Raw genomic sequence first — 16899 nt, 5'->3', positions numbered from 1 at the left:
TTAAATGAGACAGACAATAAAACTATTCGATGAAACATTATGGTGCAAATGCTCCACAGTCTGCAATTTTACACTCCTCTTTTGGTCTCTCATTGTAGGTTGGAACCCCTTCTAGTCTCTTCAGTACGTCTGTGCCTTCTACCACCTGACTGGAAAAATACAAAGACACAGTGTTTATATCACCAAGAACTGACTGTAGTTTTCATATACATTGACATTTGATATTAATCGTTTGTCAAAATTGTGTGAGGGCTAATCTGAATTAGTAGTAGTACTACCGATTAGTTTCTTCAAGATTATTCTTAGACAATTATTTTACCCCTCTTTTTCCCCAATAGATTTTTTTTTAACATCAATGATTGATTTTCTTTTAGAATCAATTAAATTGACCCCTAATCTGAATCGATATGATGCGTAAGCGTAACCAGAGAGTTGTAAAGTTACAAATCACACGCACAAACCCAAAGGCAACATATTTCGTGTCCATCCACAGAGACGGCTGCAGAGTGATGTAGAACTGGGATCCGTTACTATGGCGACCCTGGTTGGCCATTCCAAGAATGCCACGCTTAGTGTGCGAAACTGCAAAGCTTTCATCTAAAGTAAGAGAGAACACATACGCTTATAGACAATATACATACTGTAAACAAGTACATTGAATTCACAGGGTTGTGCAGTAGATGTCCAAGCTCTCTCTGTATCTGCACCTTCAAAGATCGGTCCATAGATTGACGCCCCTCCATTGCCCTTTCCTTCTGGTGAAACATCTATTAAAGAAAGGCATTAGGTGAGGTCGTTACATTCCTTATGTACAACAAACACAAGGTTCAATATGCTGGCGGGGAGATAATCCATGCCTATCCGTGGCCTATACTGTACCTTTGATATCCCCAATAATCCCCCTCTGGTCATTCATTTTAATTGCTGGCATGTAGGCCTATTATATTCCTACTTTTGGTCGGAGTGAATTACCTTAAATACATGCATGCATTTCCTCTTCCTCACGTATACTGTCTGATATTTTCTGTATGTTTGATAATATCATAATTTAACAATTTAATAAAAACATTGTGTTAAATAAAAAGTCGTGCAACTCTGTGTGGGGGTCCCCAGAAGTTCCAGACCCACAGGAACGTGCCCAGGGTGCCGACCTGGTTCCGGCAAGCCGCCCGAAACGGTCGAGAAATGATAGAGTTACCGTGTGGGGGTCCCCAGGGGGTCCCTCTACTGTACTGTACTGTCACACACCCAAAATCATCATATATACAGTGTGTGTGTGTGTGTGTGTGTGTGTGTGTGTGTGTGTGTGTGTGTGTGTGTGTTAGGCTGCGCAACAGTGACACGTGGTGGTGCAAACCAACCAAACGCTATTTTCGTGCTCGGTCACAGCCAGGGACACACATAGCTATAGGAGTGGTTGCCCCACTCAAAAAGTTGTCAAAATGTGTCAACAGTTAAATACGAATAGTGCTATCAAGAAGATCAATAGCCAATTAAACGTAGGGCAGCCATCCAAACATTATGTAAATGCAATAATGAAAAACAAAAACTACATTACACACAAGACAATAATGGCTTATGAACCATACCTCCACCTTGTACCCAGCCACTAGGTACCACACGATGGAACACAGAGCCCTTGTAGCATAGCATGAGATCACATTCTCCTGTGCACAGGGCCTGGAAGTTCTTACAAGTCTTTGGACACACATCTGAGAACAGCTGGGGAGATGCATGGTAATGTGATGAGATACAAATTGGGAGATTGTCTAGTTGGCTTTACTTGTTAAAATTAATTCACGCCTGGATAGAACAGATTACACATTTCAGAGTGTTGAATTAATGCAATGAGAAAATCTGTAAATTTGTTGTACGACAGAGTACAGACAGTGAGCTGCTATTTTGGCACATGAAGCGTCATACAATTACCAGTAAGTATAAATCAGGCTTTACCTCAAACAGCAACCTCCCTACTGGCTCCCCTTGAATCTCAATGTCCATGAAGACAAACTGATGCTGTGATAAAATAAATATAGTTAGATGCTGTCAAAGCCCAAGGGAATTTACTTGATATAATTCTAATACTACAAATATGTGTACATGATATTATAGTACCATAGTAACTTCGACTATGGTCAAACACAATACTACAGAGATGTATGTTTAGCAATGAGGGCCACACAACAAAACAGTTTGTTATGCATTAACATAAAAATCACACCCGTGTGAAGTGAGGGGTGCTCTTATCATTGTACATCATCCCATTCTGGCCAATCACAATTTGCGTCCTCACTTTTCCATCTTCACTTTTGCCTTCAATGTTTGTGTTTACACAAACCCGGAAGCTGGGCATAGGTGGGGCTTGTGTCCCTCAATGTCTATTGTTTCAATAGCTTATCAAGTATTGCATGGATTTTTGAGTGGTGGTAGCCACTCCTATGTCCAGCTTTTGAGGTTTGTGTAAACAAACATTGAAGACAAAGTGAATTCCCATAGACAGTTTGAGGGTTTGTGTAAACACAAACATTGAAGACAAAGTGAATTCCCATAGACAGTTTGAGGGTTTGTAAACACAAACATGTGTAAACACAAACATTGAAGACAAAAGTAAGGACGCAAATTGTGATTGGCCAGAATGAGATGATGTATGATGACTTTATAATAAGAGCACCCCTCAATTTACACAGGTGTGATTTTATTTTATTTTAAATATAATAACGAGACATTATCAAAATATAACGTGTTCTGTTGGACTAAATTGGAAAGGTGTCTAAATATAATTCATAATATAATATGACCTAAACTGTAACAGGGGAAACAAACACACAATAGAGACACAACAGTGAACGAGGAAAGACTGCTTTCATGCATCCGACTTCCATTTGACCTATCTATAGTATATATGTTATGTGACAGTGTGACCGTTGTGTCGACTCACCCGTGTCTTGTGGAGATGTTTGACATAATAGTCTCCAGTGAGCTCTGCATAATATGCATGTGGACGAATGTGTCCAGTGAACTGCCACTGTTTCTCAGCCCAGCTGGCAAGGTCCTTCTCATCACCAAGTAGTTGGCCGTTCAGAAAGCACATCAGGTTGCTGGAAAACTGCCACACTTCCCCCTGCAGCTCCTTGGATAAGAATGTTTTAAAGAAGTATTGGTTTTTGGTTCAGTATTTCATAAACAATGTCGCAACACACAACAGCGCAAAATAAAACAGAATAGACTAAATCTCTTGCAATGCAATAGGCCTATACATTTCCTTCCATTAGGCTTATATGAGATCATCATTGACTCATCAGAATGATGGTGTCATCATCTGTAGGCAATTATCTGGGAATGCATTCGGTAGCCTAAAATATTAGTGGTTCTGTCTTGAGAGATTATATAACAATTAATATAATTATATTATAAAATATATCAATATAATAACTAAGTAACAAAGGCAAACAAAAATTACTGTACCTACCATTTTCTTATTATACAAATAGACATGCCAATCACTTTCGAACAGTGGTTGAATTTTTGGATCCAAAAAGGCATCAGGATATTTTAGTTTTAGTTCCTGTTATTGAGATTGAGAATGAAGATACAAGAGTTAATTGTGATTTAAGCTGTTGATTTAAGCTGTTTGCCAGCTCTTCATGAATTCATTATATGCTAAGTATCTAACCTTACCTCAGCAACATTCTTGGCAACATGAAAGTTATGTTCTTTAATCAAGCCGACAATTTCTATTTGCACATTGGATGGCATAACTATATTGGCAGCAGCATTCGGTTCCACGGCACGGACTGTAAGCAAGCATCCCGTATCCATAGCAACAGCTGAGCGCATTCAGATGACGTCTCATGTTGTTTTGAGCTCATTTTAGCAAGTCAATTTGTTATGCATTTCTTTCTACCTTTGCTGTCAACCAAATCCGTAGAAAGTAGATTAACTAACAGTACTAAAACATTGCACAGAGGCCGTTGGCAATGGTTATACTACTAACGTATTCGACAGTGTACATGTGTTTTGGAGCAGCTCTGCCCAGTGGAGCTGTGGAGGAACAGCTACAAGTAAAGCCTGCTGCTGCCTCCTGCTGGACGAGTTTGGCTAAACTAAAGTGTGGATAGCTGACAATGTTAATATTGTATTTGCAGAAATGAGCCCTGAACCTTGTGGATCCGTTCATGGATAGCACACTTAATTACCGCCCTAGTTTCAGAGAAAAATGCGATATCGCGACTTTTTGCACTTTCAGCTGAGCCTCGAGCTGGGTAGTATTGTGCTGATAAAGCATGTATAAGTATAACTGCTCAGTGCTTGCTACTTAAACCCTTCAAAATGCAGGGTAATGAGCTTTAGTTAGACCTTCCACTATATATTTCTCATTGCTGCACAACCAATGGTTCATCTGAGGACATACAGTAGCCTACAGTTAAAGGACCACTTCACCACTTTTCAACCTATCTTCATATAATAGGTCCTCACTAATAATCATGATAAAATGGCACAATTCTTTTCTACTCAGTCTGTGTCTCATATAGGGCTGTGGGCAGTTTAGAAACAGTCTTTCAGTGACATCATCATTAGACAGATTTCCTTATTTAACAAGATTTAAAAATGTTTTTCATTTTCATTATTGTGAGAACGATGGCTTCCATTTTCGCAGGACTAGAATGCCTGCAGTTTTTATTAGCTTGTATTCCCCATCGATGTCGTCACTGGAAGACGGTTTCTGAACTGCCCACAGCCCCCTATGAGACACAGACCGAGTAGAAATTGCCATTGTTTCATGATTATTAGTGAGGACCTATTATAATGAAGATTTAAGTTTAAGTTCTGCTTGACTCATTGGGCATCCATTCTTGCCACCACTCTCTCTAAGTTCTGCCTACTCGTCCGTACGTGTGAACCCTTGAGCTGAGCTGCCACCGCTGCTGGTACTCCCTGAGGCTGAGATGCCACCTGGAACTGCCTGTGGCCGCCGCTGTTAATCCCTGAGCCACTGGAGTCATACAACAACCAATCCAGAAATATTGTCCCTCTGTCTGTCCTCTATCTACTCTGTCGGCTTCAAATTGTTCTAAACACACCATATATGAAACTCCAAAAATGGGTTTCATAGATCACCCAGACTGACATCATAGATACATTGCTGTTCTTATAAAAGTCTGTGTAGCATTACACTTCTGTAGAATAAGATTTAGCATCTGATGAACATTTAGAAATGTCAGAGAAAGTAGATGTTGATTTAACTGCTGCAAAAAAGAACCCTCTTGTATGGCTCGTAAAGGTGCCGAAATATGTGGCTCAACAATGGGCAAAGGCTCCTGGGAGAGGTGAAGTGGGGAAAATCAGAATTGTCAAGAACCAAGGAAAAGAAGATGCGACTTTCACTATGAATGAGGGACTAACCATAGGTGATTGCATAGGAAGCACCTCAGTGTCTGCACCTCGTGAGCATCCATTCAACATGCAGTCAGTGGGAGGTCAGACATTGGCTGTCTTCACTGAGACTGCATCCGATAAAATAGCTTTGGAGGGAGTGGTGGTGCAGAAAGCAGAATGCACTTGCAGACCAGTAGACTGTATGAGGATACAAATAGAAGAGGCCGCTAAGCCTGTGAGGCTATCTCGACAATTGGACAAAGCTGTCACCAACAACTACAAACCTGTAGCCAACCACGCCTACAATCGTGAATATGACAGGAAGAAGAAGGAAGAGGGTAAACGAGCCAGGGCTGACAAGCAGCAAGTGTTGGACATGCTGTTCTCTGCTTTTGAGAAGCACCAATACTACAACATCAAAGACCTGGTGGACATCACCAAGCAGCCCGTGAATTACTTGAAGGAAATCCTCCATGAAATATGTATCTACAATATGAAGGGAACATACAAAAACACATGGGAGCTCAGGCCGGAGTACAGACACTAAAATAAAAGCGTGACTTGCAAATCTCATAGACTGCGATGAGAATAGAATGTCCCTGTGGGATAACAAAGGTATACAGATGCCAAATAGTCTCTGGAAAGCACACTCACAATTATATTCATTTTGTATTTTAGAAAACAGCGAAACTACACTTTTATTGGGAAGGTATTATTCTTCCGGTTTGAGGTAAAGGAAGTTCTGGTTTGAGGGTTCCGGCCTGATGATTACAAAACAATGACTACAACATGACGTACAGTAAGATATCATCCGCTCCCGACTGGATCAAACAGCAATTTAGTAACACTGACAAGGCTTTCCTCCGAAGTGGAAAGTCTGGTGATGCCAGGTTAGAGTTCGCCACTGTATGTAGCCTATGTCATATAAATGCTTTGGCTGCCATAAACATTTGTAAATGTTTATTTTCTTGTTTATGGTTTATTTCATGTACTTGGTTTAAGTTACCGCTGTGTGGGAAGTGTATTCAAATTGGTCATTGCCCAGAACCCTTTATATCGTGTGGTCTCAGTGACACACCCACCGTAAGTGATATGAACTAATTGAAAAAATGATTGACTGTGAATGATGTGGTATTGAGATTTGACGTAATCATTTAAGAAATGTCTGTGGGGGAACTTCAGCTAAATTATGTCAAGAAAATTCCTAGTAGGAGCTCAGCCCAGTTATTAGTCCAACTCCAACACCACACCTTCACCACTTCAATAATATTTCGATATTGATTGAAAACTGGATGTCATGAAACTGGAACTCAACAGGTACACCAAGGTCCATGTGGTTAAGCTCGGGGGCTACGTTTCACTCAGCAGCAGTAAAAATGGGCCATATGTGATTAATTTAATTTTGTGTAAAGCCAATGAAACAAAAACAAGCAAAAAAAAATAACATTTATATTTCACAAAAATATAAAAAATAGAATCCATTATTCAAGCAAACAGCGATTCTCATTTGAGATGGGATGTACTTGATGACAAAGAGTCCCATACAGCAAGCAAATTCATTTTCAGCCAAGACAAGGTCAAAGTTCATACCTACAGTAACACGACTGTACTTGTGCACACGCAGGTGTTCAATTAATAGCTCATCCTCTTGGTCAGCGGATTGCATCCTTGGCACACAATTAAGGCGTTGGAATGAATCCTCATATTTAAAAGATTAAAAGAGGAATTGCCTGTTCGCTGAGACCCTTTGTCGTTCAGTGAGAGATGAAACAGGATGTGAGGAACATAGGGAGGCGTTTGTAGTTTCAACTAGTGTTGGGATGAAAGCCTGCGCACACAGAGGGGTCCTTCAAAAGCTCCTACGTCTCCCAGGAAAGGTCATACTCTTTCAGCCTGCTGTTGAACTGCTGAGTCTCTCTGAGAAGCTGCAGGTTGCCCGGTGTGGCCCTGCCCCCCTTTCCCTGGCGCTTCGCCCTAACAGGAGACAGGAGAGGTGCTCTGATGTCACTCGCCTTGGAACCATCTTGGGTTTTCTGTGTCAGTCTTTGGACCTGCAACAATAGATAAAAAAAATTAAAAATATTGAAATGTATATACACTAGAGGTTCAGGCACATGTCTTGGCTGTGATTATTATGTATATTCTCTTCATGCCATGAATTGATAATAGCCATCACAACACAGACAGGAGTGTCTAAAGACTATGGGACCAATGCCTCTCAGCTTGGCACTCAGCATCAAGGGTTGGATTGGGGTTAAGTCCCTGCGATATACTAGCATCATGTGTACTTGTACATCAAGCTGCCTCATGCTACAGAAACAGGAGACAGGCTCCTGCCCTATGCGCCTCATGGCTCTGCAAGGCTTACTTTTTATGACAACACTACTTATCGCAGGAACATTTTATGTGCCTTGTTTTGTTGTCTGTTTTTCACAGATTATCTTTGGGAATTCTTCTGAGCTACACTGAATAAAAATATGCGTACTGTCTGCTGGTGTTTGCGGAGCTTTGTGATCTGAGCCGACTTCTCCTCCATCTTCTTTACCAAAGCCTCCAGCTCTCTCTCCAGGTCGTCTCTGTGCACACGTTGATCCGTCACATCTATCTGACTCACCAATTCCTGGTGCTCACTATACACACACACACACACACACACACACACACACACACACACACACACACACACACACACACAAGTCTGTACAGGGATATGACCAGCAGGAAAACAATAACCTCATCATAGAAATGAATTATTTGTTTCTATAAGAAATAAATACTCACAAGCTCATCTGTCCTAGCTCGTCTTGCAGGGCCAAGAGCAGGTCGGACAGACAGCTCAGGGACTGAGTTGCTTGTTCAGGTGAGTGTTCGTGAGAGGCGGCGGTGGAGGCAGACAGGGCTCTGCGGAGGCTTTTCTTGGCCCCGGAGCCAGACCTGCGCATGGACTGCACTTGCTCACACAATTGGGGCTGGTGGTGCTTCATCATGTGGAGGATGCTCTGCAGGTTGGCGTGGACCGAATGGCTCGGACTCGTTGACTACAAGAACGGTGGGAATAGGAGAGAAAGCTTAGCCTCAGAGGATGTGTCCACTGATCCTTGTTGCCGTTTACCCCAAATTTAATTATTATGCCAATTAATTCCTCCCTACACACATTACTGTGTGTTGTCAACTTTGTCACTGCTGTGGTATGCCACCCCAGTCCATAGGAGTACGTAGACACTCTACCTGCCTGGCTTCTCTCCCCCGAACACAGGCCAATTGTGTTCGGGGCAGTGGATTCAAATCCCCAGACAGGGCAGGCACTTTTCCACTGTGCCACCCGAGCGCAACATGTAGGTTTTTAAGAGATGAGATTGCAAGTATTATAGTGTAGTATTGCAAATAGAAGTAGTATTGACTCACCGTTCCAGCGACAAAGGGCATTCGGTTCCCTTTGGTGTAACTCTGTGATGATGGTCTTTGCCTTCTAGTGGAACTGGGGGTCTGGGGTAGGAGATTATTTTAGACGTTATTTTCACTGCTACACCCAAACAATAATCTTCCTTGTTATTAACGAAGTGACTAAAATACCCTCTTCTTCTTCTTGGGTGTGATCTCAGCACCATCTGGACACAGTTGCAGGTTAAGGTTGGCGTTGAACTCCTTCTGCAGCTGAGAACACACAATACTGTAAAGTAGAGCCTCAGATTGTCTTCTTGTTTAATTTGTTGTTTATTTTTTATGTCTGATTCTTGTATTTATTTCGCTCAGCTTCTATTTTTCTGTGTAAAATTTTACATCGAGTCATAAATAAACATTGAGTCCTCAGTGTTTGTGCGGATCTGAGTGTTCATAATTCATATGTGTAGTTAAGCTAACCTCATCTGCTTTCCCATGCAGGAGCTTACGCTCATGTTCTTCCTTCAGAAGTCTCTCCTCCAGAACAGAAATCTTCCTCTAAAAAGAACACAATTCACTTTTCATTTCAATGTCTCCAAATATATCAGATGTATGGGTTATTTAATATTTTCACCTGCACTCTCAAGTTACCTCTGCCAAAGCCTGAGTTTCGTTAAGTTTCAGGCATTGCTTTTCAAGGTTCTCCAGCTTCTCAAATTGGGTTTGAATATCGGAGCTGGTTAGCAGTCGCTGTCTCTGAAGTGATGCCTTTCATTGGGGATGGGTTTGGTCGTAAAAAGAGATATACAGACAGAGTGCTCACTGCTTATTAACAAGGTTGGTTGGCGGTTGCTCACCGACGCTCAGCACAGCATTTTATGATAACATTGCAGTTTTTCCCGCATCTGGGGAATGTTGTGTGTGACCGTTGCTTAATGAATATTCTTTCTGTACTGTGCAAGTGGTAATCTTTCATTGATTAATAAAACACAAGAAATTGCTTAATCTTTGACAAAAAGAAACAAAAAAGGGGAGAGACATTTATATGATATCCAATATTATAGTAAGAATTATTTTGTGGTGAATTCTAGCTTTACAGTGTAATGATTCACCTGTTTCTCTGCTAGGGCATTCTTGTCTTTTTCAGCCTTCTCCACCATCTTCTTCATGTAGTCCAACTGCTTCTCAAGGACCTGGCAGCGAGCCTCAGCAGACTGCAGCTGAGAGTCTAGCTCTGAACACACCCATAAAGATTATATAGATTAAAATATTTCCAAACATACTGTACATTGTTACACGTTCATCCAGACAAACAAAAATACAAAAATAAGTTAATCTCTCAAATTACCCACATTCTGTCAAATCCTGGATCAGTTACCTTTCTGGTTAGAGTTGTCCGTCTCAGACAAGGGAGCTTCGTTCAGTGTAGCGGGAGAGGCAGCGGCATGCTCATAATTATGAGCAGCCAGGGAGAACCTATCAACATTAATTTCTGCTTGTTTCCTTTCCAACTCCAACCGTCGAATCTTCTCTTGAAGTGTCTTCAGTGCCCCAATGATGGCTGAAGATAAGTAAAAGCAATGCAGGATAAGACAACCCTGCTCATTATTGTAGTTATTATGGGGCGCTAGCCCTCCTATGTCCAGCTTTTAGTCTGTGTGCACAAACTCTGTCATTACATTTAAAACATTTAAATTCCCATTGACAATGAATAGACAATATTAGATCAAAGTGTGTATATATAGGAGGCTTTCAACTCTCAACTGTCAGGGCATCCGAAGCGGGTGGTCAGTAAGAAGTCGGGGATGATGATATGATAAGAGCGCCCCTCACTTCACACTGGATGTGATTTTTATTTAGTAGTATGAGAGAATTAAGCATTACAGGACCACATTGGAAACAATGTGTTTTTTTGTAATTTTGTGCATTGTTATTATATAACTGTACCTCTGTACTTTTTAACAAACTGTTATTACTATATTCAATCAATCAATTAAACCTGCACCAATGTTTAGTCTTTTGGCAGTTGCAGTGGAGAAAACCATTGTGTGAAAAATAAATATCCACACAACACAGCACTACTAGACATTATTTTGTCAAATATACCATATAGTTTGTCAGCTATAATTTCTGGTATTCTAATTCTACAGAGTGCATGTATTAATTTCCGTATACATCAATCAATACAATTTCATGGAGGAACTCATCTCTGTGGGTGGGTCACACTGCATCAACTTAGAACATCGGCCATTCTAGGCAACCATACCTTTGCTGTCAAGATCAGCTGAAGTTAGCGAGACCCTCGGACTGGGCCGCTGTTTTCTGATGATGAAGGAAGGGGACACAGGGGCTTCCCTCTCATTTGATGTTAATACAGTAATACTGTCTGGCGGATCGTAGTAACTCCCAATGTAACTGTCCTTAGAGGGTGAGTCTAAAATCTTTTAAGTAGGAGGAGAAGACAAGAACTTAAAAAGTTAGTGAGATTTTTTATGTTAAAGCAAAAGTTTTTTGTTAAAAAGGTTAAAGCTCTATGTTGTGTTGTGTACTAGTAATTAATCATTGCTACAGTCAGTGTTTGTTCAGTAACTAACCGGGATCCAACAGAAAATAAATGTTCAGATGGGACACCTATTTAATCTATTTTGATAAGATATTTATTTCGTCACTTCCAATTTCACTTGTTTATCCTGCTCATACCCATAATGAGTATGAGCTAGACACTAGAGCTAACGTTATTACTGCTTTGTGCAACAAAACAGGTCCTGGTTAGGGTTACTTACCAGCTGCGTAGCTCTGGTCCATAGCCTTCTAAATGCTTCTACGATTCTGCCCTGCGCAAGCCCAACTAACATTTGCTTCTCGTCTTAATACTGATGAATTTGCAACACATACAGTTACATTTTAATACGAAAAGTACATATTTAGCATAAATAGCTATTGCGACCTGTTAGCAGCAGACGTTAGTAGCCGTTAGTAATAATGTATTTATAATAGTGCTTAGCTTACCTTGTCTTGTTTGGTCTCCATAGTAGACGGTAGACGGTACACTTAACAACACGATCGAACCTATCTCAATTCTCTGACTCCGAGTTTAGTAAGATCGACGATGTTCTTTTCACTCGTAAGCGTACTGTTTACTTTTCAGTTGTGGTTCCTCTTTGGCTTTATGGCTTAGTGCCTTGTCCTCACCTTTTGAATTTCCCTCTTCCTCTTGTTCTTTACCGCTCACTGGTTCCTGGTTCCGCCTGTGCACTGTCCCCTCCTCACAGGGGGCGTGAAGAGCAGAGCCATATATTTTCACTATAATTTAATTTGAAAATGTATAGGTACATTTCAATAAAGAAATTTTAGCAATCTATTGGTATTAGAAAACACATAATTTGGACCTGAATATTTTTTAAAGCTAGTATTTAACGCAAATATTGACCAGGGGTATTTGACTCAAATTCAATTAAATACTGGGGACTGGGTCTCTCTGCCTAGATATTACCGTACATCACACAACCAACTCGTCAGTCAGTGGAATCTACAGGTAGCTAACATAGCCTACACCGATTGCTGGTGCTGCAAAACAAATTATTATTATAAATGATATAAATATTATAATATCCTACATGCGCAGCATCTCTCTTGATTTCAGACAAACATCGAAATGCGTGACGGGAGGTGTAGTTTTGAAGAGCTCGATATGAAGTCCACTTATTGAGTGTAGGGATTTTTGGAAGAATCAAAATCCCATAAATCCTTCAACTGGGCTCGTTGCCACGCCCTGAAGCACATCCATTCGTCCATGTTGGCATAGAACCGCCCTCCATGTCTCAGAAACGTTGTCATTGGGTATTTGTCCTGCCAATCAAATGTTTATCACCACAAGTTGTTGACTCCTATCGCTACTGCCCAGGGACGAGTTCCGAGGCAAGACGTCCTATTTCCGAAGACCTGCATCAAAGAATGTGGTTTAAAGTGAGTATTTCATTATGTCACTCTTTGATTTTTACTTGTTGTGAAAGGTTTTTATTTATTTATTTACGTATTTTATTTTATCTTTACGGTGTCTTTTTCATAAGCAGCTTGAAAGCCTTAAGACAAGACCATAGACGAGACTGAGAGAGAATCAAGGAAAGAGATATTGAATGGATCATTGGACCATTCGGTTTAAGTGTGCACTGTGCAGGCTTAGCTTAACACATTATTATTATTGAATCACATAGGGTGAGTGTGATTATTGAAGGAATGAACACCATGCAGTCCGTTATCTGCTCTTTGATGCATTTTACATGCTGAAATTGGGAATAGGGAATTATAGCTACAATTTATGCACCTTGTCAAACTGGTAAATTGTGTTAACGCCAGACCTTTCCCCCTTCTTGAAGTTGTTTATTACACAACAAAAAAAATAACTTAAATCATACTGGAACTTTTGAGAATCAATCATTTTTCGCCACTATCCAAATCAGATCCCAATATCCCGCAAATTCTTGCAGTGTTTCTCTGTCATCATCATAGGACACGCCGAAATGCAGACACGCACGCACGCAATATCACGTTGCCTTCAATGCCTTGGGATGGGAGAGGGAGTCTATTATTCAACATAAGATGCCCCAATAATTAGAGACATGTTTGAGTAGAATGTAATTGTTTGGGATAATGGCACAGTGCAAGCTATTCATTTATTTGTTTATTTATTTGTTTGTTTAGCCCACCACAAGAAATCACAAAAATTAGGCCCACAGCAGAGATGGATGCACAGCCTCAGGACCTGCAGGAGCCCTTGGGGAGGTGGGACGGGCTGGGTAGCCGGGATGCAAGCTCCAGAGAAGCAGCCATGGAGCACATCCGCCAGGAAGTGATGAGGAGAGTGGAGGACATCCGTCCCATACCAGCCTCGGCCCCCTCGTCGTCCCCTGCAACGCCCAGCTCCCCCTCGTCCCCTGCAACGCCGAGCTCCCCCAACAGGAGAGTGGAGGACATCCGTCCCATACCAGCCTCGTCCCCCTCGTCCCCTGCAACGCCCAGCTCCCCCTCGCCCCCTGCAACGCCCAGCTCCCCCTCGTCCCCTGCAACGCCCAGCTCCCCCAACAACGATCTGAATGACATCCTGGCTCGTCTCCTCATGCTCTCCAAACGGTGTCCCTTTGAAGACGTCAGGGAGCGTTTCGTGTGGCTTCTGCAAGCTGTCCAGGTAGGCCGTCCTTTAGAACAGGGGCCGCATAAAGTCTTTCTGTGCCAAGGTACCCCAAACAACCATATAGCTTCCGACTGTGGCCTTCATTGAAATTTGTATTTAACCCAAATAAATAAATAGCCAAATAAGCCAATCTACAAGCTCACAATATGTTGGAGCACAGCTATGCTTTGAATTGTTTGAATTGAAATTACATTTTTGAGGGACACTAGCCCCTCCTAGATCCAGCTTTTGGTGTGTGTGTGTGTGTGTGTGTGTGTGTGTGTGTGTGTGTGTGCACAAACTTTGTCCTACACAAACATTAAATTCCCATTGACAATGAATGGACAGTCAGTCAGTGTCTGAGCAAATAGACATTGTGTCTATTTTACGTCATGATGATGTACGATGATAAGAGCGCCCCTCACTTGTGATTTTTATATAGCCTAATAATTATTTATTTATTTATTAAATTCCAATTGGCCCCCACCGCAGCCCCCACTTTGAAAACCACTGCTCTAGAATTCACAATGAGACAACTTATGTAATAAACTCCCATAAGCATTTCGCATGTAAAATAGAGTTGTATAGGAAATATACCTCATATTAATATAGCTTCTCTAGAGCTTATGCTATTGCTCCACTGCCATCTGCTCCTCTCTGCACCTTTTCATAAGGTTTGCAAACACTGCCAGTGAAGCTGTATATTCCTGCCAAATTGCCAAAATACATATGAGCAGTTTGATGATGAGACACCATTTAACAGCCCCCTACCATCTCCCTGGGCTTGTCAAGATCACATATATCTTACATAAACCACATCCATACACATAGCTGATTGCAGTTGCCCAAGTAAGCAAATTATAATGAAATATAGACATTCTCTTTAAGCAGTGAAACATAAAATGCAAACATAAAAGTAAGAAATTATGTTTTGCATTCAATTTGATGCTCAAGTCTGAATTAAAAGAAATGGAAGCGACGCAAAAAAAAAATACTTCTTTACTTAACCAAATGAACCCTAATATCCATACTCTGAGCATGTAGGTGAACATTAGGCAAATTATAAGATCTATACAAGCTTCTAGATCGCCTATAATTACAGCAAACAGATTTAGTGTATAGAGAAAAAAGGTGGGGACCAAGTTTAGACTCCTGGACCTCAGTCAACAAAATATATACTGTAGATTTGAAATGTTTTGAATTGCATGTCTGTCTGTTTGCCCTCCTCTTACTTGGATTGAGGAACATGCTGTTTTGTCATTTCAACAAAACGTGTTGCTACTAAAGTCATCACCACTGATTCACCATCACATGTATGATTAAGTGTAGCTAAATTGCTGAATATAATAAAATAAAAAAAGACAATATGTTAGTCAATATGAGTATTAATAAATGTTGATTATTATTTAAGGCTAAATGTTGGTGTGTACTTAATGATTAAGTACACACCAACAGTTGCTAAGTAGTAAGTATATGGCTTTAAATCTGGTATAAAATGTCAAAACCTTTATGAATTATAAATGGATGTATATATATGGCTTTTACTTTGTATTTGGAGTTATGCTTGGCTAAGCTTGAGATTACGTCCATGCGTTGCATTTATTGTGTTTATTCAGGCTTAGAAGGGTAAGTCTAAATCAAGTCAAAGTAAATAATCAGTAAACAAACAAATAATCCACACAAATTTGGACAAACTCGTATTTTAAGGGGACGTTATTTAAAAAAATGTTGCTTTGGAAATGTCACATTTGGTGGAGCTGTTATTTGCTATATGAAGGAGTGGGCAACGAGAGAATACTGCCAATGCACCGCAATGCACGCACGCACCCTGCGCACACACAGAGCGTCTGGTATTTCTAGAATTATGCTAAGCTGCATGTGCCCAAGGCTTGCCAAAGGTTGTGTTTATGAGGCAAGCTCATTTCACTCTGGTCACATCACATGGTTAAAGCCCACCAACACTTAAACACACATACACAAACACACAAACCACCCTCTGTTGTCAGGGATGGAGGGGGGCTCTGGTTCAGACAGACCACTAATTCCAACAGATCCGCTGATTAAAGGAGAAATCTTCGATACCACAGACAGTCCTGCCTAATGGTAATGCCCCCACACCCCCACCCCTCCTCTTCTGCTGGAGGAATACTTCCTGTTTGTGGTAATGTAATGTCTCTGCAGATCACAGCTGTGAAATTGGTTCTACAATAATAGCGACAGTTTTACACCTAGCTCGGAGGCCTTTCTGGGTTTCCATTCATTTTATAACTGTTTATTTATTTATTTTTCCTATTTTGCTTAACCACTTTCACCCTGACATCCTTCGTTTTGGCATGGTCATTTTCAGAAACTGTAATGTTTGTAATTATGTATTATGTTTTTCTTTCTTTTCTCCCCCCTCCTCGGTATGCCTTCTTCGGCATATCCCCGGTTCAACCCCTGGCTGGCCAGGCTCTTCTTTACTGCGTGTCATTCCCCTGCTCTCTGCCCGCCTTTCATTATCATAATAAAGCAGAAATGTAAAAAATATATATCTTTTAACATTTGATTTTGAACTTTTTCACACTTGAATGGCCCCCCGCCCGTCTCCCCAAAAAAATAACATTTAGTACCAATCAGGCTTACGGCTTTGTCCTTCCCGTTTCCTCGCTATAGACATTTTGTGCAACCTGAGCAGCCTGCTTTCGTTGTTTGTTTTTCAAGGCACCCTGTGAATATGCAGAACAAGCTGTGATGACAGTTGCAGGGATGGGTCTCTGGGCTCGTGTTTTTGCGGTGTTGTGTTCCCCCAGTTTTGGTGAGTGCTAGAGGTTAAGGGTTACGGGGGCACAGCCTGAAATAGGGTTCTGTGTATAGGACGGGGTCAGCCTCCCACAAGCTGTCCTTGTGTAAGGGTCCGGTCTGGTGAACATGCCGGGGTCAAAATCGCTTATCCGTGGAATCCTGCAAACGTGGTCAACGTAAGCAGGTGT

The 16899-nt window shown here is 41.2% G+C and overlaps 4 protein-coding genes across 4 annotated transcripts in view; 2 read left to right on the top strand and 2 right to left on the bottom strand.

The window, feature by feature from the left end:
• Window positions 1-37: 37 nt before the first annotated feature.
• Window positions 38-3756, bottom strand: ppil6 (peptidylprolyl isomerase (cyclophilin)-like 6; the record flags this gene model as incomplete). The annotated part of the gene is made up of 8 exons (XM_080791458.1): window positions 38-145; window positions 458-597; window positions 708-767; window positions 1590-1722; window positions 1954-2016; window positions 2939-3130; window positions 3470-3565; window positions 3679-3756. The coding sequence occupies 8 exons, from the start codon at window positions 3754-3756 to the stop codon at window positions 38-40; spliced, it is 870 nt and encodes a 289-aa protein (XP_080647584.1).
• Window positions 3757-5215: 1459 nt separating this feature from the next.
• LOC308333939 (general transcription factor IIF subunit 2-like) lies at window positions 5216-5923 on the top strand (the record flags this gene model as incomplete). The annotated part of the gene is made up of 1 exon (XM_080790476.1): window positions 5216-5923. One exon carries the CDS (start codon window positions 5216-5218, stop codon window positions 5921-5923), a length of 708 nt encoding a protein of 235 aa, XP_080646602.1.
• A 445-nt stretch (window positions 5924-6368) lies between these two features.
• cep57l1 (centrosomal protein 57, like 1) lies at window positions 6369-11939 on the bottom strand. Its single transcript, XM_080790475.1, has 11 exons — window positions 11767-11939; window positions 11024-11198; window positions 10136-10318; window positions 9870-9991; window positions 9409-9525; window positions 9238-9315; window positions 8950-9030; window positions 8782-8862; window positions 8158-8414; window positions 7862-8006; window positions 6369-7427 (listed from the first exon to the last, which is right to left on the bottom strand). The coding sequence occupies exons 1-11, from the start codon at window positions 11785-11787 to the stop codon at window positions 7236-7238; spliced, it is 1452 nt and encodes a 483-aa protein (XP_080646601.1). The 5' UTR covers window positions 11788-11939; the 3' UTR covers window positions 6369-7235.
• A 726-nt stretch (window positions 11940-12665) lies between these two features.
• Window positions 12666-16899, top strand: part of sesn1 (sestrin 1) — a 61994-nt gene continuing 57760 nt past the window's right edge. The window contains exons 1-2 of the mRNA XM_080790471.1: window positions 12666-12723; window positions 13459-13942. Coding sequence (XP_080646597.1) covers window positions 13499-13942 — 444 coding nt within the window. The 5' untranslated portion in view covers window positions 12666-12723; window positions 13459-13498. The remainder of the gene's footprint in view (window positions 12724-13458; window positions 13943-16899) is intronic.

The sequence above is a fragment of the Protomyctophum bolini genome (assembly GCF_963924005.1).
Source record: "Protomyctophum bolini genome assembly, chromosome: 19".
NCBI lineage: Eukaryota > Metazoa > Chordata > Actinopteri > Myctophiformes > Myctophidae > Protomyctophum > Protomyctophum bolini.
This window is presented reverse-complemented; position numbering and strand designations above follow the sequence as displayed.

Coding starts and splice junctions, on each gene's coding strand:
- cep57l1 (XM_080790475.1), bottom strand. CDS start 11,787: ATGGAGACCAAACAAGACAAG. Junction 10,319..11,023: donor AGCTGATCTTGACAGCAAAG/GTATGGTTGCCT, acceptor ACTTATCTTCAG/CCATCATTGGGGCACTGAAG. Junction 8,415..8,781: donor TGCCCTTTGTCGCTGGAACG/GTGAGTCAATAC, acceptor CCGTTCTTGTAG/TCAACGAGTCCGAGCCATTC.